Source organism: Staurois parvus, unplaced genomic scaffold, assembly GCF_062004578.1.
Source record: "Staurois parvus isolate SC_StPar_1 unplaced genomic scaffold, SC_StPar_1.0 ptg000051l, whole genome shotgun sequence".
In the NCBI taxonomy this organism is placed as follows: domain Eukaryota; kingdom Metazoa; phylum Chordata; class Amphibia; order Anura; family Ranidae; genus Staurois; species Staurois parvus.
This window is the reverse complement of record NW_028317847.1, coordinates 2,000,058-2,021,286: the sequence shown is the minus strand read 5'-3', so window position 1 is coordinate 2,021,286 and position 21,229 is coordinate 2,000,058. Positions and strand designations below refer to the sequence as shown.

At 47.0% G+C, this 21,229-nt stretch overlaps 1 protein-coding gene across 1 annotated transcript in view; it reads right to left on the bottom strand.

The window, feature by feature from the left end:
- LOC149470179 (ATP-dependent translocase ABCB1-like) overlaps positions 1 to 21,229 on the bottom strand; it is a 79,012-nt gene that overhangs the window by 20,538 nt on the left and 37,245 nt on the right. The window contains exons 16-19 of the mRNA XM_089666258.1: positions 16,678 to 16,824; positions 15,092 to 15,193; positions 11,557 to 11,634; positions 2,063 to 2,146 (exon numbers count right to left, since the gene is read on the bottom strand). Of these exons, the coding sequence (XP_089522384.1) occupies positions 2,063 to 2,146; positions 11,557 to 11,634; positions 15,092 to 15,193; positions 16,678 to 16,824 (411 nt within the window). The remainder of the gene's footprint in view (positions 1 to 2,062; positions 2,147 to 11,556; positions 11,635 to 15,091; positions 15,194 to 16,677; positions 16,825 to 21,229) is intronic.

The following is a 21,229-nucleotide window of genomic DNA, read 5'->3' as shown; positions in this document are numbered from 1 at the left end:
TAGGCAATCGGAAGCGGAAGTCTTCCTCTCCCCCCTCCCTCCTCGTAGTCTTCCGGGACATGTGACAGCTCCCAGAAGATTACGGGGCCATTCACATAGCCAGGGGCGGACTGACAACTCATGGGGCCCCCGGGCAATAGGGGATCATGGGGCCCCTGTTTCCTTGCCCAAACTCAGAAAAGCCTATGAAAAAGGTACCAGGGGCATCTCATGGGGCCCCCTACTGACCCTGGGCCCTCGGGCAGTGCCCGAGTTTCCAAATGGTCAGTCCGCCCCTACACATAGCACAGCGCTTCTAGCGCGTGCAGAGTGGACAGCTTGCGGCTTCACACTGAAGATGCCAGTGCTAGGATATAGAGCTGATGGCCAGTAAAACCAGCCATGGTGAGGACACCAATATACCGAGGGACAGGTAAGTGGCTGTATTTTAAAAGTCAGCAGCTACAGTTTTTGTAGCTGCTGACTTTTATTTATTTTTTTTCAGGTGGAACTCCGCTTTAATAAACGTAAACGATACGAAACCGACACACAATGAATTTCTAAGGGTAGCTGAAGATTTTGGTAAGTTTATAGAAAAACCCTTAATATTCCCTATTGGTCTAGCGTTTCCAGAACTCTCCCCATAAGACACCCCATTTCAGTAGGCAGACAAATGTAAATACTTAGGGATTTTGTTCAGTACTCTTCTAACAATTACTTTGTCCTGAACCTAACCTCTATAATCCAACACATGACTGTCAAACTAGACGTGTTGCAATTTCTTCTATTGAACTTAGTGGGGCACATAAACATAGCAAAATTGATCTTCCATATAAAGGGTAAACAGTTCTCATCTCTATACTCCTTAATCTTTTTATTTATTTGGAATGAGATGATGCCACACATCAACAAACCTGTTCTGCAAAGACACGGGTGGTCTATCAGTGCCATACTTTTTGGAGGTCTATCAGTGCCATACTTTTTGGAGGTCCAACTGACATATGTTAATAAATGGATCAATCCCTCTGTGGAAAGCATGGTCACAATCAGGGGCTCTAATAAATGCTCATCAATTAACTGTTCAGACTGTCACTTCATAACTATAACTGTAAAATTCTCCACTTCAGATAAATGTTATACTTTGGCATAAAACAAAAACTCATCCCATTTTTTATGACTGTGCAGATGTGATCTGGTGGGCCAAAAGAAAAGGAACCAACATTTTTGCCATGCATTTGAAAATGGTAAGATTATTTATTGTATCTTAAAATAACATTGAGTTGACCATTCACAAATCCTAAAAGTTCCTTTCTGACAGGCTGTTCAAGCACAGTTCAGATCACAGACTCTTTCTATGCCGTCTTCTACTCTCAAAAATCTACTAAGATCATCAACTGTTCCAAAGCAGGTGAGGATCTCTTCAACAAGTTCTGGCCTCAGTGGTGTTGTGACATGCCAACCCTAACAAAAAAGGACTTTAAGGAAACGGAAGAAATCTTTTTTTTCGCAGTCGTTTGTGCAATTTTATTTTTTTCAAAGTTTATACTACATTCCTTATAGGATGTACAGTATACGTTAGGAATCTGTCCCTTGGCCCAATTTCATTTTGTTCTGAAACACATGCAGATGTGCTTTATGTCTTCTGGTCATCATTTTGGTGACAGATCCACTGATTACTGGTGATTTTTCTGGGAAATCCAACAGTTTTTTGATTGAAAGTTTCAAATTCACACCTGAACAGGATTGCACTGGACAGGACTGTGACTATGATGTGACCAGGCACCATAGGAAGCAATGTGATTTAACGTCGTGCGGATTGGATGCGGTTCAAATCGCATCCAATCTGCATATATATGAACTGGTTCTTACTCTTCTCCAGCAGCGTTAACTGTGTCAGAGTCTGGACAAAGTTTACCCTTCATGGGGGCCCTACAATCTCACATTTAGCTGACAATTGTATAACAACACCTATGTGTAAAATCAGATTCTTACAATTATCTATTCATGACTGATTAATGAAAATTATCTGACTTGTCCATAGAACAAAACAGGAACTATAACAAGAACGGTATTAGTTACTTACTCCTTGAACCTTTGAAGCATCAGAAGCTAGTCTTGTGGTCAAGGCACCAGTACTGTTTTTGGAGTCATCAAACCATCCAATTTCCTTTAATGAAAAAAAGCAAAAGACAGGAATTAGACTTCAATGAGCAAAAGCACAGATTTTGAATTTTGCTGTATCATCTGCCTCGTCTCTCATCCTAGTCCTATTATTAATTAAAGAAGAAATCCAGTGAAAATAATTACTTTCCCATGCAGTGGGGCTGTGCCTGCACTGCATGGGTTAAATACTAGTTTTTGGCTAGGAGCTCAGAAAGCAAAGATATATTCACCTAATCTGCCGATCCTCCAAGCACTAGACTGGTCCTTGCAACTCCTGCTCCCCCCCCCCGTAAGCTAGTTATCTTGTGAATGGACTGTTCCTGACGTCATCAAACCCCTAGACCAGCTCCAGACATAAGGACAGCAGGAAGAGTCCACCACTGGACATGGAGGAGCACGGTTTTCTGGAAGATCAGAGGAATGAGTAAGTACAGTTTTTCCCTGAGCCCCAGGACAAAAAGGGCACTTAACCCATGCAGTACAGGCACAGCCCCACTGCGTGGGAAAATAAAAGTGTTGACTGGAGTTCTGCTTTAAAGGATAAGTACAATTTCAAACAAATTGTAAATTACTGCACCTGAAAGACAGTACAAACTAACCCTTCACTTCAACCAGTGCCAGGACAAGATCATTTAGCACCCAAAGCAAAAAGGTCAAAGTGCTAATTTTCTGAAACACCCAAGAAGGCCATATTTTCTGCCTGCACTTTGGCCAAGCCTTGATCTTAACATACTCCCAAACCTATCACAACAACAGGAATATCTTGACCTGACAAACCAATGATCCATGGAATCAGACCTACTCAGCTACCTTTAGGCATGCCTATCCTACATGACTTTAGTCAGCCAACTGTATTCACACCCTAAAAATCATCTGCATCCAATGGGCTGCCAGCAGTCCTTTTTGATATTCCTTACTATGAGATTATTCTAATTTTTTTTTTTAAACCAAACTGAAAAAGATTTGAAGAGCAGGCAATGTAGAGAGCGCTCCTTAAGATGCTAGGGAGCAAGGCACAAAGAAGGTAGAACATGTTGTCATTGCGGGGCAGCACAGTGGCTAAATGGTTAGCACTTCCGACTGGCAGTATTAGGGTCGTTTATGCGAATCCCAGCCACAGCACCACCTGCCTGGAGTTTGCATGTTCTCCCTGTGCCTGCGTAGGTTTCCTCTGGGTACTCTGGTTTCCTCCCACACTCCAAAGACATGTTGGTAGGTGAATTGGTTCCTGTCTAAATTGTCCCTAGTATGTGTATGTATGAATGTGAGTTAGGGACCTTAGATTGTACACCCCTTGAGGGTTAGGGACTGATGTGAATGTACAATATATAAAAAGCGCTGCGTAAAATTGATGGCGCTATATAAGTACCCAAAATAAATAAATTGTGAGTTATGAGGGAGGACTCTTAGCAGGAAAGAGCTGCCAGTTCTGAGGTACGCCCATAGACATTATAGTTATCAGAAAACAGCTACCATGTTGGTCAGGGATTCTTGTGGAATGTCCCCAATGGTTGAAAGGGTAATTTCTGCAAGGCAGAAAGAACGAAGTTAAAGCGGAACTTCACTCCCTCATTCAACATGGACTACTTTGAATCCTTATGCTGCTATGATTAGTAAATGGATAGGAAAGTATATTATATTTACTTGTTTTAAACTTTTTTTTTTTTTACATTTCTTCAGTTACTTCCTGGTTTCCCTGCCTAGGCAAATGATGTCATACATCCCAGGAGCCTTCAGGAGGAGTTTTCTCACCTAAGTACATCCTCCTGCTTGCATGCCTGAGCAAAGATGGATTCCAGGAAGTAAATTTTGCATGATTAATCTGCCCTTACTCAACATGGCCACAGCCAAAAGTACTAGAGGGTGTTTTTCAAAATGAATACTCAGCAAAATAAAGCATGGAGACATGGATGGATGGGTCAGTTTGTTTAGACTATTAAAAATAAATAGCTCTTTTGATTTTTGTTGCAGATGCAGCGTAGTTCCTCGTTAAGGTCCAGGGTAGCACAGAGGGGCCTGATACAAGGAGTAAATTGAATAAAGGTTTTTGTAAAGAAAGGCAAAGCTAGAGGCTTTACGTGCTCGGTCATACAATCTCAGTGTCTTAACATTTGCGATTTTCTGCAGCACAGTTTCTAAAGTAGTTCTTTCATGACTATTGCACCAGAGATAGGCTCGTCCACTTCCCCATTACCACCATTACCGTTCCGCACCAACCCCCTTCCCCTTAACCAATTATACTAACAAAAGACATAACACCAATTTTGGAGTAAATGGCCAACATGGCCTTTTATTAACAACTCAAGTTACAATACACCAACCATTCCTTATAACAGAAACCCACATAATTGTTGTTGGTCTTCGAAGGCACCCCAAAACGATCCGAAATGCACCTGCGGACAACCATATACACTAGGCCTCCAGCCGCAACCAACCAGCTCGGAGACAACCATACCGTCCGCAGTGCAGCACCACCACCTTCCAGTTAAACCTTGGTTAACTGGGAATGTCCCCGGGCATCCCATACCACGGATTGGTCCCACACCATTGTTGTTTACCTTCCAAATAAGAACCGCCTCCAAAGACCAACAACCGCCACCAACCATTCCTTATAACAGAAACCCACAGAATTGTTGTTGGTCTTCGAAGGCACCCCAAAACGATCCGAAATGCACCTGCGGACAACCATATACACTAGGCCTCCAGCCGCAACCAACCAGCTCAGAGACAACCATACCGTCCGCAGTGCAGCACCACCACCTTCCAGTTAAACCATGGTTAACTGGGAATGTCCCCGGGCATCCCATACCACGGATGGGTCCCACACCATTGTTGTTTACCTTCCAAATAAGAACCGCCTCCAAAGACCAACAACCGCCCATGAACCAACATAATCCCCCCCTCTACCTGGAGGGACCCAAAACTCACCCAAACAGGGAGGGCGGGAGGGAAGCTCACACTCTTGCCGTCCAGCTAACTGACTCCCCCTCACAGAACCTCCCATCCTAAGGTGCAGCAAAACCCCACCTACACCAACCTCTACCAATCAGCTACCCCCCACTAACAATAACAAAATCCTCCTGGAGCTACCTTAACCCTTTCTGCTCTTCCTTCCCCCACTCTGGGCATAGTCATGTATGACCTGCGCTATTTCTTCTTTCTTTCGCTACGGGCATTTCTTGACTATTGCACCAGAGATAGGCTTGTCCACTTCCCCATTACCACCATTACCGTTCCGCACCAACCCCCTTCCCCTTAACCAATTATACTAACAAAAGACATAACACCAATTTTGGAGTAAATGGCCAACATGGCCTTTTATTAACAACTCAAGTTACAATACACCAACCATTCCTTATAACAGAAACCCACATAATTGTTGTTGGTCTTCGAAGGCACCCCAAAACGATCCGAAATGCACCTGCGGACAACCATATACACTAGGCCTCCAGCCGCAACCAACCAGCTCGGAGACAACCATACCGTCCGCAGTGCAGCACCACCACCTTCCAGTTAAACCTTGGTTAACTGGGAATGTCCCCGGGCATCCCATACCACGGATGGGTCCCACACCATTGTTGTTTACCTTCCAAATAAGAACCGCCTCCAAAGACCAACAACCGCCACAGCACGCTGGGTAAGCCCTTACCCATGCGTGCCACGCCACAAACGAACAGCCCGCTGCATGCCATCCTGCAGATCCAGGGACCATAAATCCGTCCCAACCGCATTCAAATGTACCCCATCGCACCTGAGATACCGCCAAGTATCCACCTCCAACTCCAAGCGCCAGACCACCAACCCCCCATGGTGACTAAAGAAACGCCCCACCTCTCTGTTAGCCTTAATCCGAGCCTTGTTGAGCCTCTCTACCGACCGCGCCCAACGCCAAGAGGCACGGGCGACAATGTCGGACCACACCACCACCATCCCCGGATAAGCCCGCCGCAACTGAAGAAAGTCCAGCTTGACATCTCACACCAGCTCCCGCTCAGCGTGCCTGAAAAAAAAAACACCCATGCCCCACTGGACGACGGGACAAAAATTCCCGAACCGCCCGCACTGGGCACACCAGCGAAGCCGGAAGAACGAAAAAACGCACCCGACCACCACGTCCCAATTGGTCCGTCTTAGACCGACGTACCAGCACCTCCACCCATTCACCGAAGCACCTGACTTCATCCACCAATAACCCCCCAAGAACCGATTTGGACGGGCTAACGAGCTCCCCAATACGCAACGCCCCAAAAAAGGCTACCGCAAAAGCCGCCCGAAATAAGCACACCTCAAAGTCCGAAGAACACACAGACCACCAATGCACAAACAAAGACCCCAACAACTCAAAAGACACCGGACGACGAGAATCCTTACATCGATGAGCGCTCTGGTAACCCCGGAGAGCCTGCCGAACCCAAAAAATCTTCAGTGAAATCCTGACACCCTTGCAACTTAAAGAAGAATGCCAAACCCGCCAGTCGGCGATCCACCGCAGCAGCCGACACCCCCCGCTCAAAATTCCGCGCCACAAAGTACAATACCGCCAAAAACACCTCCGGCCCCCAGGGATCAATCTCAACCCGCTGTAGCAGATCCAGCCACTCCCACCAGACCCTAGAGTATGCAGACCAAGTCGCCTCACTCACCGAACGCCGGATCCAGCCCGCAAGGACTCCAAGGCAATCTCCCACAGCCCGTCGGGACAAGGAACCCCGTGTTGCTCCGCCGCCGGCGCCACCTCTCGGAATTTGTCCCACTGAAAGCGAGACAAAGCGTCAGCCACGGTGTTATCAACCCCAGGGAGACGCACCGCATGGAGAAAAACATTCAGACGCAGACAACGCAACACTAAATGGCGAAGCAAGGCCACCACCGGTCGTGAAGAAGCTGAGACCCGATTGATGACCTGAACCACCCCCAAATTGTCACAGTGACAACGCACGTTTAGATTTCGAAAATCCTCTCCCCAAACCTCAACCGCCAACACCGGAAAAAGTTCCAACAACACCAAGTTGCGAAGAAAACCCGCCTCCCGCCAGGAAGCTGGCCACGAGGCCGTACTCCATCAACCCTGGAAAAAGCCCCATAGCCCGGCGACGCCGCCGCGTCCCTGAACCATTCCAAGTCAAAATTGCTAACAGGGCCAGACATCCAGAGAGCCCGCCCATTAAACGAATCCAAAAAGGTGTGCCACAAATGCAAGTCCTCCCGATGATCCCGAGTCAACCGAATAAAATGTAAAGGGGAGGTAATCCCTGCCGTCTCCGCCGCCAAACACCCGACCCATGGGCAGAATCCGACAAGCGAAGTGAAGTTTTGCCCAACAACGACTGTAAGGCCCGCAGCTGAATTTTTCGCTTGCCCCAGCACCCCACGTAGTTCCCCTGGTAGAGCCACCAGCTTAACCTCAGGCAAGCGGCACTCCATCGTGCCGGAATCCAAAACAATGCCCAAGAAAGTCATCTCCATAGCCGGGCCCACAGTCTTATCCACCGCCAGAGGAACCCCGAAACGTTCAGCAAAGTGTTGCAAAGTGGCCAGCAAAACTGCACATACTCCGGAATCTGGCGGACCCACGCAAAGAAAATCATCCAAATATTGGATGACCGAATTCACCCCTGAGACATCCCGCACCACCCACTCCACGAATTAACTGAACCTCTCGAACAAAGCGCAAGATATAGAACACCCCATAGGAAGGCACTTATCAACGTAAAAATAGCCCTGCCAATGACAACCCAAAAAACGAAAACTGTCCGGATGGACTGGCAACAGCCGAAAAGCCGACTCAACGTCCGATTTCGCCATGAGCGCACCGCGCCCATACCGACGGACCCAGAAAACAGCCACATCAAAAGACGTGTAAGACACCGAACATGACTCCGAATCAATAGCATCATTCACCGACCCCCCCTTAGGGAAGGACAGGTGGTGAATTAACCTAAACGCATTGGGCTCCTTCTTGGGCACAACCCCCAAGGGAGAAACAACCAAATCCGAAAACGGAGCGCAAGCAAACGGACCCCCCCATGCGTCCCAACCCCACTTCCTTACGCAACTTAGCCGAAACCCCCTCCTCATGCCGCAAGGCCGACCGCAAATTCCGAGCTAAGGGAGGAATCAAAGTCAAAGTACACGGGATGCGAAAACCCTCCGAAAAACCCGCCGTCAGCAACACTGCAGCTGCGCGATCAGGATACCTCTTTAAGAAAAGCCCCATCCTTTCCACTCGCACCGGAGTCGTCCCTCTTACCAGCATGCTCTCCGGAAAGGCCTCGACCCCGCTGGAAACAGCGCGACAAGGGATGGGAGCCCCCGCACCCGGAACATTTGTGCCTAAAACGGCAAGACCCACCAAATCAACACGTCCCCTCTTGGAACTGCCAGAAGAACCCCTGACGCCTGGAGGCCGATTGTCCCGGGAAGAACGAACCGCCGGCCCGCTCTGAAAAAACAAACCAGGGGCCCTCGCCGGTGTCATGAGTCGCATCCAGAGGCCAACGTCCTTATGATCCCAACGCAACGACTGGCGAACCGCCCTCCGCTGCCTAAACTGCTCAACGTACCGAAGCCACGCAGTACCCCCAGAAACCCTGTGAGCCTCACCAATGGCATCAAGGTAACAGAACAGTGCCGAGCAATGTTCAGGAGCCTCCTCCCTAATCACTAGCCATGATCGCGAACGCCTGCAACCAATTTGCAAAGGTACGCGGGATAAAACGAAAACGCCGCTGCTCCGCTTCCACCTGCCTACTCTCGTCAACCCGGGACCCTTCAAAAGGAAAACGCTCCAAAGGCAAGAGTGAGAATATATCAACGTACTCCCCACTCCAAAGCTACTCCCGTACCTCCGACTGTAAATGCGCACCCAAAGGGCCCTCAAAACACACGTACACTTCGCCCCTGGCCGAGTCCGCCAAGCCGACAGGCCCGGACACCCTCGAATCTGCACCCAACACCGCGGAGGGGGCCGCAGAACCCCGATCACCTGTCGTGGCCGGAACAACCCCTAGCCCAGACCCCGGAGGAGAAGAGACCCCCGGATGCCGCACGTCCCCGCTGTCCTGTACAAGAACCCCGAAACCTTCCCCACCATCCGGCGGGAGCCACGCAGAAGCCGGCCCAGGCGCCCCACTCAAGACGCCGCAACAGGTCCCGCAAACCGGAAATCACATCACCGAGACCCCCACCCATACCCGACGGGGGAACGCCGACAGTGCACGCCGCAGAGGCCGCGCCCACCGTAGCGGCCCTACCACCCCCCAGCAGGTCCCGTAACGCAGAAGAAAAAGAGATAGACCCCAGAACAGGTAACTCACCAGGCTGCCCAGGAGATGCCCCTTCAGCCGCGTGCTCACGATCCACCGTTGTAGAGCGGCCAGCCGTCGCCCCCGCATCGGGTTCCGACAGCTCGCCCTCCGACCTCTCGTCCTCCGCACGCTGTTCAGATGGCCTCCCGGTCCCAGGAGCCACGGGTCCTGCTGGTCTGTGCCGCTCACGACTCCGCCTCCCGGCACCAGACACGCTCACCGCCGTCCCTGGGCTCCGACCTGCAGCACTGCCAGCTGCCCTCCGCCCAGCTCCAGTCTTCCGCTGATGCTGCTGTGGAGCAAGAGCACCAGACCGTCCAGGGGGCCCGCCGGCCGCAGCAGTAGACAGCCCAGCAGCCGCAGAACTCCCTGCTGCACTCCGTCCAGTGCCGATCCCACGCTGCTGCCTCACCGGAGCCGGAGCCCCAGACTTCTCAGGGGGCCCGCCGGCCGCAACAGGAGACAGCCCGGTAGCCGCAGCTGTGCGCCTCCCACGCAGGGCTCCCTCCCTGACCGGCACCTTGTCAGTGGAGGAGCCGCAGATTCTGCTTCTGCCTCCATGCCGTGTGGGCGGGGGGGAGGGGCTTCCCCCGCACGAGGCCCCACCCACTGAGCTCCGCCGATGGCGGGGATTCCTCCCGGCTTCCCCGCTAGCAGAGGCAAGGGAGCGCCCTGCAAGCGGAGCCGGAGGGGCCCGAGCGGGGCTCCCATGGTGGTGCTGAGCTCTGGGAGGGGGGGGGGGAGCCCGGGCTAAAGCGTTCCGGAGGCCTAGACCTCCGAGCACGTGGGCCCTCCCGCCCCCCTGCTGCAGGAGATGAGCCCGGATCCTGCAAGAGATCCGAGACACGGCTCTGCAGCCAGTCCATCCCCCTGTCCTCTGCTGCCTCCTGCAGCTGAGCCAAAAGGCCGTCCATGGCAGGGCTAAAGGTGGCCTGAAGCAAGGTGTGCTAAACAGACACCAAGCTCACACTCTTGCCGTCCAGCTAACTGACTCCCCCTCACAGAACCTCCCATCCTAAGGTGCAGCAAAACCCCACCTACACCAACCTCTACCAATCAGCTACCCCCCACTAACAATAACAAAATCCTCCTGGAGCTACCTTAACCCTTTCTGCTCTTCCTTCCCCCACTCTGGGCCTAGTCATGTATGCCCTGCGCTATTTCTTCTTTCTTTCGCTACGGGCATTTCTTTACTTTTGCTGCAGTTTTGTTTCCACATACAATATTTGTTTTACATAGGATATAATGGAAATCGCACTGCAAATTGCAAGAAATCGTTGAAAATCTTCACAAGTGGCAATAAAGTCTTCAGAACTTGCACCTGAAATCGTTCTGAAATTGCACATAAAGCGGAGTGACCAGTGACTTAGAAGGGATGACTAAGAGCAGCAGAAAAGTGTAACAGGTATATTTTATATTCTGCTGCATTCATCCAGTTAAAATACACTGGAAAAACACTTTAATATTTTGTAGATTACCAGTCCTCAGATGTGGTGGCTGCATTATTTTTCAGGATATTTTCCTTTTATTTTTACCTGGGATCCTGCCAGCAGCAACCCATCGTCGGTCCTATGGTGACAACACAACACTTTGTTGTATCTAGGGATTAGCAGCATAGTCACCCAAGAACAGAAAGTATTTTAGAAGTAAAGAACACTCCACCCACTCTTCTCTTCTTCTCAATAACATAGGGTGAGGGTGTTTTCTAGTCCACAGAGAGAACTGAGAATAACACTGACAACAGTCAGCACAGGTAGAGTACACAGAAAGTTATTGGATCTGAAGATTTCTGGCAGGACTAATGGGTATATTTTTGCATTTATCAAACAAATAAAACAAAATATTTTCAATGGTATATTGAACAGAACAGACAGAAGCGGTTTCAAATACTTTAAGCATTTGCCAGGGCTCTATTCTAAAGCAGGCTCCAAGACTATCAATGACCCCCCCAGACCTTACCCTATGGGTTGTCCTCTATTGTTTGAGACCTTTGCGTATTGGTAGTATGTGTACCATGTATCAATAGAGAAAGGTTATAGTTCCATTCTCAGACTGTCACATCACAGAACAGAGCAGAGCTGTACATATATACCCTTCAGTGGCTGACCTGTCTCAGCATTGCTTTGAATGTCAGAAGTCTCAGCCTCTTCGTAAGGATCTCCCCTGCTTTCCCAAATGTAAATCCCTAAATAAAAAAAAAATGTCAGAGATTATATACATACAGTATAACAATTACGTTACATGAAATGTATAGAAGCATTTCATATATTTTTATGTGCTGGTCCTGTTGTGTCTGAATATGGCTGTGTAGGTCAAAAGCATCAAAGTAAAGCCAGCTATACACATATAGATGTTTCTACTTCGGCCCACGGGCCAAAAGACAGAAATTTCTTTAGAGTGGATGGCGGAATCTCCCATATGGATTATTGTATTCTGACAGCTGGCACCCATGGCTGTCACAATACCTGAACAGTGAGTGTATCTGATTGGACAATGTTCCACCCAGCTCCTTCAAAAAAAAAAGTCAATTGAATAACTGACTTTTGTTGAGTTAACAGGGTCACCCACAGATAATTGCAACTGATTAACCACTTTAAAAAAGGTAGTTCTACTTTAAGACTGTGCATTTATAAATGTAGGCGATCTGGTCAGATACACCCCTTCTGCAATACAAATCTGAGATGAGGGGTGTGGCTGTTACTCAGCTCTGTCAGCACAGGGTACTGCAATGTGATGGCAGGAAGAAAAAGGATTATTATTATTATACAGGATTTATATAGTGCCAACAGTTTGTGCAGCGCTTTACAATATAACGGGAGACAGTGCCATTACATCACAGTTCAATACAAGAGGGATAGGAGGGCCCTGCTCGTGAAGCTTACGATCTAAAAGCATTAAAGCATTTTCACACAAAAATCAGTCAGAAATCATAACACGCGGTAGTACAGGGCTGTGTGACTTCAGCTGGGCTTTAGGAGTTAATGCTATAAAGTTGTCTTCATGTGACTTCCTGTTTTGTATATAACCACTTCCCGACCACCCTACAGCAGAAATACTGCTACAGGGAGGCACAGGTGCTCAAAATCACGTATATACACGTGATTTTGCATTTCCGGGTAGGGGGCGCTCACGAAGCGCATGTGCGCCCTACCCACACCGCCATTCGTGGCTGCCAATCACCGGGTCCCAGCCGATGATTACTCTCCGGTGCCCGGTGATTGCAGAGGATCTCCTACAGGGAGTTTATAACAAAACAGTTCTCCTGCCTGTCGGCTCATTCACACTGCTTTGGATGGCTGTGCGTGGCACAGCCATGCAAAGCAGTGTGATTACAATGAAGCATGAAGATATAGGACATAGTGAAATAGCACACAGTTAACCCTTTGATCGCACTTTTTTTATCGCACCCTTTTTAGCACTGATCATAGTATTGGTGTCACTGGAGATGTCAGTGACACCGAGTCAGTTCCCTCCAGTTTCAGAATGCCCGCGGTCCCACTATAAAGCGCTGATCGCCGCCATTACTAGTAAAAAATTTTTTTTTTTTAAAGCCCAGTATATACAGTGGGCAAAAAAGTATTTAGTCAGCCACCAATTGTGCAAGTTCTCACACTTAAAAAGATGAGAGAGGCCTGTAATTGGCATCATAGGTAGACCTCAACTATGAGAGACAAAATGAGAAAACAAATCCAGACAATCACATTGGCTGATTTGGAAAGAATTTATTTGCAAATTATGGAGGAAAATAAGTATTTGGTCAATATCAAAAGTTCATCTCAATACTTTGTTATATATCCTTTGTTGGCAATGATAGAGGTCAAACGTTTCCTGTAAGTCTTCACAAGGTTGGCACACACTGTTGCTGGTATGTTGGCCCATTCCTCCATGCAGATCTCCTCTAGAGCAGTGATGTTTTGGGGCTTTCGCTGGGCAACACGGACTTTCAACTCCCTCCAAAGGTTTTCTATGGGGTTGAGATCTGGAGACTGGCTAGGCCACTCCAGGACCTTGAAATGCTTCTTACGAAGCCACTCCTTCGTTGCCCGGGCAGTATGTTTGGGATCATTGTCATGTTGGAAGACCCAGCCACGTTTCATCTTCAATGCCCTTGCTGATGGAAGGAGGTTTGCACTCAAAATCTCACGATACATGGCCCCATTCATTCTGTCCTGTACATGGATCAGTCGTCCTTGTCCCTTTGCGGAGAAACAGCCCCAAAGCATGATGTTGCCACCCGCATGCTTCACAGTAGGTATGGTGTTCTTTGGATGCAACTCAGCATTCTCTGTCCTTCAAACACGATGAGTTGTGTCTGTACCAAACAGTTCTATTTTGGTTTCATCTGACCATAGACATTCTCCCAATGCTCTTCTGGATCATCCAAATGCTCTCTAGCAAACTTCAGACGGGCCCAGAAATGTACTGGCTTAAGCAGGGGGACACGTCTGGCACTGCAGGATCTGAGTCCCTGGCGGAGTAGTGTGTTACTGATGGTAGCCTTTGTTACATTGGTCCCAGCTCTCTGCAGGTCATTCACTAGGTCCCCCGTGTGGTCCTGGGATTTTTGCTCACCGTTCTTGTGATCATTTTGACCCCACGGGGTGAGATCTTGCATGGAGCCTCAGATCGAGGGAGATTATCAGTGGTCTTGTATGTCTTCCATTTTCTAATTATTGCTCCCACAGTTGATTTATTCACACCAAGCTGCTTGCCTATTGCAGATTCAGTCTTCCCAGCCTGGTGCAGGTCTACAATTTTGTTTCTGGTGTCCTTCGACAGCTCTTTGATCTTCACCATAGTGGAGTTTGGAGTGTGACTGTTTGAGGTTGTGGACAGGTGTCTTTTATACTGATAACAAGTTCAAACAGGTGCCATTGATACAGGTAATGAGTGCAGGACAGAGGAGCCTCTTAAAGAAGAAGGTACAGGTCTGTGAGAGCCAGAAATCTTGTTTGTAGGTGACCAAATACTTATTTTCCACCATAATTTGCAAATAAATTCTTTCCAAATCAGCCAATGTGATTGTCTGGATTTTTTTCTCATTTTGTCTCTCATAGTTGAGGTCTACCTATGATGCCAATTACAGGCCTATCTCATCTTTTTAAGTGGGAGAACTTGCACAATTGGTGGCTGACTAAATACTTTTTTGCCCCACTGTATACCACCATTTGTAAACGCTATACTTTTCACATAAGCCAATTAATTTACAGGGGACATTTTTATTTAGCAAAGACATGGAGCAGAATACATTTTGGCTTAAATTTATGATGAAATTTGATTTTTAAAATTTTTTTACTGGATATGTTTATAGCAAAAAGTCAAAAATATAGTTTTTTTTCTTAAAATTGTCGGTCTTTGTTTTTTTTATAGCGCAGAAAATAAAACCCGCACAGGCAATCAAATACCACGAGAAAGCTCAATTCATGGGAAAAAAAGAACGTAATTTAATTTTAGGTGCAGCGTTGCATGACCGCACAATTGTCAGTTAAATTAACGCAGCACCGTAACGCAAAAAATGGCCTGGTCAGGAAGGGGGGTAAATCCTCAGGAGGGCAAGTGAATAACATTAGTGAGAAGACTGTCAGAAAAAGCAAATGGTACAAAGTAATAACAATGGGTGAATACCAACACCAAATACATGCCTGTAGGAAAAAGGTCACAAAAGAGACTCCTCCAAGGGCCACAAACATCAGTGAGAACAAGTTGCTTCTCGATCTAATCTCATCTGCCTGGCCTGCAAATACCTGAAACATAGATGATATTACATTACAGCAAAACTATTTTCCATTGTGACAAGAACAGGGAGAGGGTTAGGTCCTCTGTCAGGTTTTTCTTTTGACTGTGGCCAAAAGGTTTTACTTTCTTTAGTGTCATCAGGACAGAAGTGAGGGAAAGCTCTACTTTGGGAATACAAATAATAATGTCAAAGTAACAAAGCTTCCTACTTTTCTACACTCTAGCCAAACCTTAGAAATAAATTCCATTTTGTGGCTAAAATATAAAAAACTCAGCTGTGCAGATTGTTATAGAGTCAGTCCACCCAAAATTGGTGGAGTGTTGGGAACTTAAAAGATCTCTGCTCTCAGTTCCTGGACTGCACACCTGCCATGCCCATTGTAAGTCCCAGTCACACTGCTTCGACGTTGAAATCCAGTGAAGTTGCACGATTTCAAAGTTGGATGCCATTCCGACTCAAGGTGTGACTTACAAGACATGTGTGGCTTGCATGGCACAGATGTCTATGCATGTCGCACCTGAAGTAGTGCATGCACTACTTTCAGAAGCGGTGCGAATCCGACCAAGTCAGAATTGCGGACAATAGGGTGTGACTTGCCATGCAATTTGAAACTCGCATCACATGGCAAATCGCATTACAAATCTCACCGGTTATGACCAGGCATTTAGGGGTTTCCACCATCCCTGCTGGGTATACTGTATATTTATTTTTTATTTTGAAGGATTTAGGAGGCATAGCTGGAACACACAAATGTGTATGGGAACACCCAAAACTCCCAGGATCAGAGTCAAAATTGATGGCGGAGAGATCTCACTTTTGGTGTGTCCAAGCCAAAAAGGCCAGGGGGTTACTCAACCCACCAGTCTTCATATATAAGGAAAATATCACTTCTGAGTGGACTAGCTCTTTAAAAGGTAAAACAGCCCCCCCCCCATGTAGCTCTCCTCCCTCCATTAAATACACTCATCAGACCAGGCAGCTCAGAGTGAGGTCAGTTGGGGGAAAGCCTCCCTCAGCTCTGTCATGTGGCTGGAGCTGAGGAGGAGGAGCCTCCTTCTCTCTGAACTGCCACTGCCTGTCTGTGACTTGTGACAGGTGGCAAGAGCTGTGGCTGCAGTGCTTCAGGTGCCACCCAGTATCCATGCTATCTGCGGTGACAAAGACACTCGGGTATGGTTTGGACCCCCCTATCCCCCCCTTATCTATGCTCCTTTGTTGGATCTTTCTGTGTTTGACTCTGTAGTCCTGTTAGACTGTGTCTGTGTAGACCTAGTGAGGAGATCAGGACTGCATCAAAGTCAGATAAACAAATCTGTTTCTCCCCAGGCTTCTTTATACTTGCCCCTCAAATGTGGCATGATAACAACACTCACCGTCAGATGAAATGTAAAACTAGGCTTATTGCATGACACAACTCTTTGAATAACTAGTAACAGAAAAAGAAACTAAGACAGAGGAAAATAAAAATATTATACTTTATATCCACCATACCCCAATAATCCTAGAAAATATAATGGCGAATGCGGGCCGTGTACCACCATTGATTATCGCACAGATGACCCCCACCACAAAATATGGCCACTCTGGTTTATTTAGCTTTAGGATCTTGAAGAATGAGACTGGGGGAGGCTCATCACTCTGTGAAACACAAAAGACACGGTTATATTATGATTTTAATATATTATCATTGTGATTGATCCTAACCATCCTGTTCCTAGAGCAATAAGTAGCTAAAAAAGTAATTATTGCCTGTCAAGTAGAAAGCATGAATCTGGGATCCCAGCGTTTCACAGTAACATGACCAAATGCTGCATCATTCATTACATTAGATCAACGGAAAAGGAGCGAAGTTCATACGCTGGCCAATTGTCATCTCTGCCTTAGGCTTACTTCTCAATGGTCAGTCAATCCTATTTATTCCTTTAAAGCATAACTAAACTCAAAAACAAAAATGTAATTTATTGTGGTTTTCCAGACCTTAGAAGTGGTGGCTGCAATAGTTTTCTTTTTTTCACATTTTGATTTTTTTTTTATATGTTTAACTGAGCATTCTGCCAGTAACATACATCCTATCCTGGGGGACAACGTTTACTTCCTTTTCTGAATTTATGGAGGAGCAGTGTTGACACCTTAGGACAGGATGTGTGTTGGGATTACAAAAAACGCTTTCCCACTTTTCTCTTCTTCATAACATAGGGGGTGTCCTGCAGTCTGCATAGAGAGCAGGGAACAATGTTAACTGATACAGTGCATCCAGAAAGTATTCACAGCGTTTAACTTTTGCCCCATTTTGTTATGTTACAGCCTTATTCCAAAATGGATTAAATTAATTTTTTCCCTCAACATTCTACAAACAATACCCCATAGTGACAATGTGAAAGAAGTTCGTTTTGAAATCTTTGCAATTTGTTAAAAATAAAAAATGAAAAAAACCCACATGTACCTAAGTATTCACAGCCTTTGCCATGACACTCAAAATTGAGCTCTGGTGCATCCTGTTCCCACTGATCATCCTTGAGATGTTTCCACAACTTGATGGGAGTCCACCTGTGGGAAATTCAGTTGATTGGACATGATTAGGAAAGGCATAAACCTGTCTATATACGGTCCCATAGATAAGAGAGCATGTCAGAGCACAAACCAAGCCATGAAGTCCAAGGAATTGTCTGTAGATCTCAAGGACAGGATTGTATCAAGGCCCAGATCTGGGGAAGGGTAGAGAAAAATGTCTGTAGCATTGAAGGTCCAAATGCGCACAGTGACCTCCATCATCTGTAAATTGAAAAAAGTTTGGAATCACCAGGAATCTTCCTAGAGGGGGCCACCCAGCCAAAATGAGCGATCGAGGGAGAAGGGCCTTTGCCAGGGAGGTAACCAAACACCCGATTGTCACTCTGAAAGAGCTCCTGCATTTCTCTGTGGAGAGTGGAGAACCTTCCAGAAGAATAACCATCTCTGCAGCACTCCACCAATCAGGCCTGTATGGTAGAGTGGCCAGACAGAAGCCACTCCTCAGTAAAAGACAAAGGGCAGCCCGCCTGCAGTTTGCCAAAAGGCACCTGAGGGACTCTCAGACCATGAGAAACAAAACTCCCTGGTCTGATGAAACAAAGATTGAACTCTTTGGCCTGAATGCCAAGCGTCATGTCTGGAGGAAACCAGGCACCGCTCACCACCTGGTCAGTACCATCTCTACAGTGAAGCATGGTGGTGGCAGCATCATGCTGTGGGGATGTTTTTCAGCTGCAGGAACTGAGAGACTAGTCCAGATTGAAGGAAAGGTGAATGCAGCAATGTACAGAGACATCCTTGTTTAAAACCTGTTTCAGAGCGCTCTGGACCTTAGACTGGGGTGATGGTTCATCTTTCAACAGGACAACGACACTAAGCACACGGCCCACATAACAAAGGAGTGGCTATGGGCCAACTCTGTGAATGTCCTGGAGTGGCTCAGCCAGAGCCCAGACTTGAACCAAATTGAACATCTCTGGAGAGATCTGAAAATGGCTGTGCTCCGGCATTCCCCATCCAACCTGATGGAGCTTGAGAGGTACTGCAAAGAAGAATGGGAGAAATTGCCCAAAAATAGATGTGCCAAGCTTGTAGCATCATACTCAAAACGACTTGAGGCTGTAATTGGTGCTAAAGGGGCTTCAACAAAGTATTGAGCAAAGGATGTGAATATTTATATACATGTGTTGTTTTTTCGTTTTTTATTTTTAAATAATATTTCAAAACAAACTTCTTTCACATTGTCATTATGGGGTATTGTTTGTAGAATGCTGAGGAAAAAAATGTATTTAACCCATTTTGGAATAAGGCTGTAACATAACAAAACGTGGCAAAAGTTAAGCGCTGTGAATACTTTCTGGATGCACTGTAACAACACAGCAGAGGAAATTATCCTTTTACTATTTCTGGCAGGTTCAGTGGGAATTTTTTCCACTTATGAAACAATCGTTTCAAAAATATCCAAATATCAGGGTGTTATATAAAAGTAGATCAAGATCACTTAAGGCCAGTAACACATGGCATCTAGTGTATAGATTGATGAAAGATGAAGTCATCTGCCCTGGGCTCTGCACCTCTCAGCACTTTGCATGCTTTTAAAAAAGGCCCATCAAATTATTTTTCAAAGAAGTGCTCAAGGGGTCACTATGTCATTAACTTTAGGGTATCAGAGAAAAAAAGGCCACATATAATGCTACTTTTACACCTTTATCTTTTCTTTTATATCTTTACAACAATCCACACAATTGACCACAAATCCCAAACTATTAGCACATGTCCCAGACATGTGAACATTCTCGTTTATCCGGGTCATGTTATAGCTAGTAGTGAATAACTAATACTAGCTGTCCTAGACTTCTTGGTACTGTGGGAACTGAATGATGTAATTAGAATTAGGATTTTCTCACACCTCCTGTTCTGTGCTTAGACAATCAACATCTGTCTTGACACACTGCTTAACCTCTTTGCGCTGGCGCCTCCTGGCCCTTTAAGAGTTTCAGCTGGGAGGCGGGCGGGGTTTTAGGGTCATGTGACCACTGTGATTCGCCATCACGGTGGTCACATGATCGGAAAAGGTCCCGTTCAAAAGGGGCGATCGGGACCTTTACGTAAGTCACGGACATATGTGCTGCGAGCGCGCAGGGCACGCACTCTCAGCACATATGTATTTTCTAAATGCACGCAGATATGCGGCCACTTGGCGTCAAGGCCCATATATTTTCGTGCGCTCAGCGTCAACGGGTTAAAACTGTGGAATACATAAAAGACACAAATAATTTGGCTCAGTCATCATTATTACTTTTTTTTTTTTTCTTTTTATGCAAACAGTGTAAGTATCTATATTTGACTTAGACAGGCATCCCTGTATAACAGCTCTCACATTAGGGGAGGAAAAAGAAGCCCAGAGGAGGCAGGTAGTTGTGCTACAGTGCCCACAGGAGGAGAGAGCAGAGTGACAGAGAGGTGTGGTCATCAGTCTACTGCTTCTCTTTTTACTGTCCAGTCACAGGCTGGGGGAGGAACATGACCTGTAAGTGTTGCTGAATTGCAGCAGAGAAAAATCAGGTCTCCTGCCATGCCAGACAGGGCTGTGTGCTGTCCCAGACCTATGCAATTTTCAGAACTTGATGGTGATAAAAACCGTAAAACAACTGTCATATATGTATTTCATCTGTGTATGTAGAGGTTGGCCTGGCGTTCATCATTAGAGTTACCCATGTATCTATAAATGCTGGGCTATGTCCCTGACACTCACTGGAACTAAGGAAGATACTTGGAAATTGAATTAGACGTCTTCAACATTATTGAGCAAGTCTACTTGATTGTGACTAATTACTACTACCGTATTTTTCGCCGTATAAGACGCACTTTTTCTTCCCCAAAACTGGGGAGGAAATGTCAGTGCGTCTTATGGAGCGAACATGGAGCGGCTGGTCCGGTATTTCCACCGCGGCCGTGTCAGAATACCGGACCGGCCGCTCAGCTCTGCAGCGGGACCTTACCTGTTCCTCTATCCAGCGGCGTGCTGTCTTCCCAGCTTCTGTAGTGTGGGCACTGGGCATGACAGCCGGGTGCCAAGTGCGCATGCGCAAGAAGCGGTGCTTTTTGTGAATGGTAAGGCGGTACCTGGGACACATGACAGATCCCAGAAGCCGCCGGACCAATCACAAAGCGCAAGTGCTTCTCGCTCATGCGCACTGGGCACCCGGCTGTCATGCCGAGCGCCATTACAGAAGCTGGGAAGACAGCGCGCGGCTGGATTGAGGAACAGGTAAGATCAAACAAAAACTCTGCGGAAGTAAGAGCGGGTACCTGTCAAATTCAGGTACCCGCTCCCCACCTCCCCAAAGATCAGCAGTCATCTGTGCTGTCCGCAGTCTCTGGTCATCCCTGTGCTGTCCGCAGTCTCTGGTCATCCCTGTGCTGTCCGCAGTCTCTGGTCATCCCTGTGCTGTCCGCAGTCTCTGGTCATCCCTGTGCTGTCCGCAGTCTCTGGTCATCTCCTGTACTGTGTCTGCAGTCCATTAGTTCA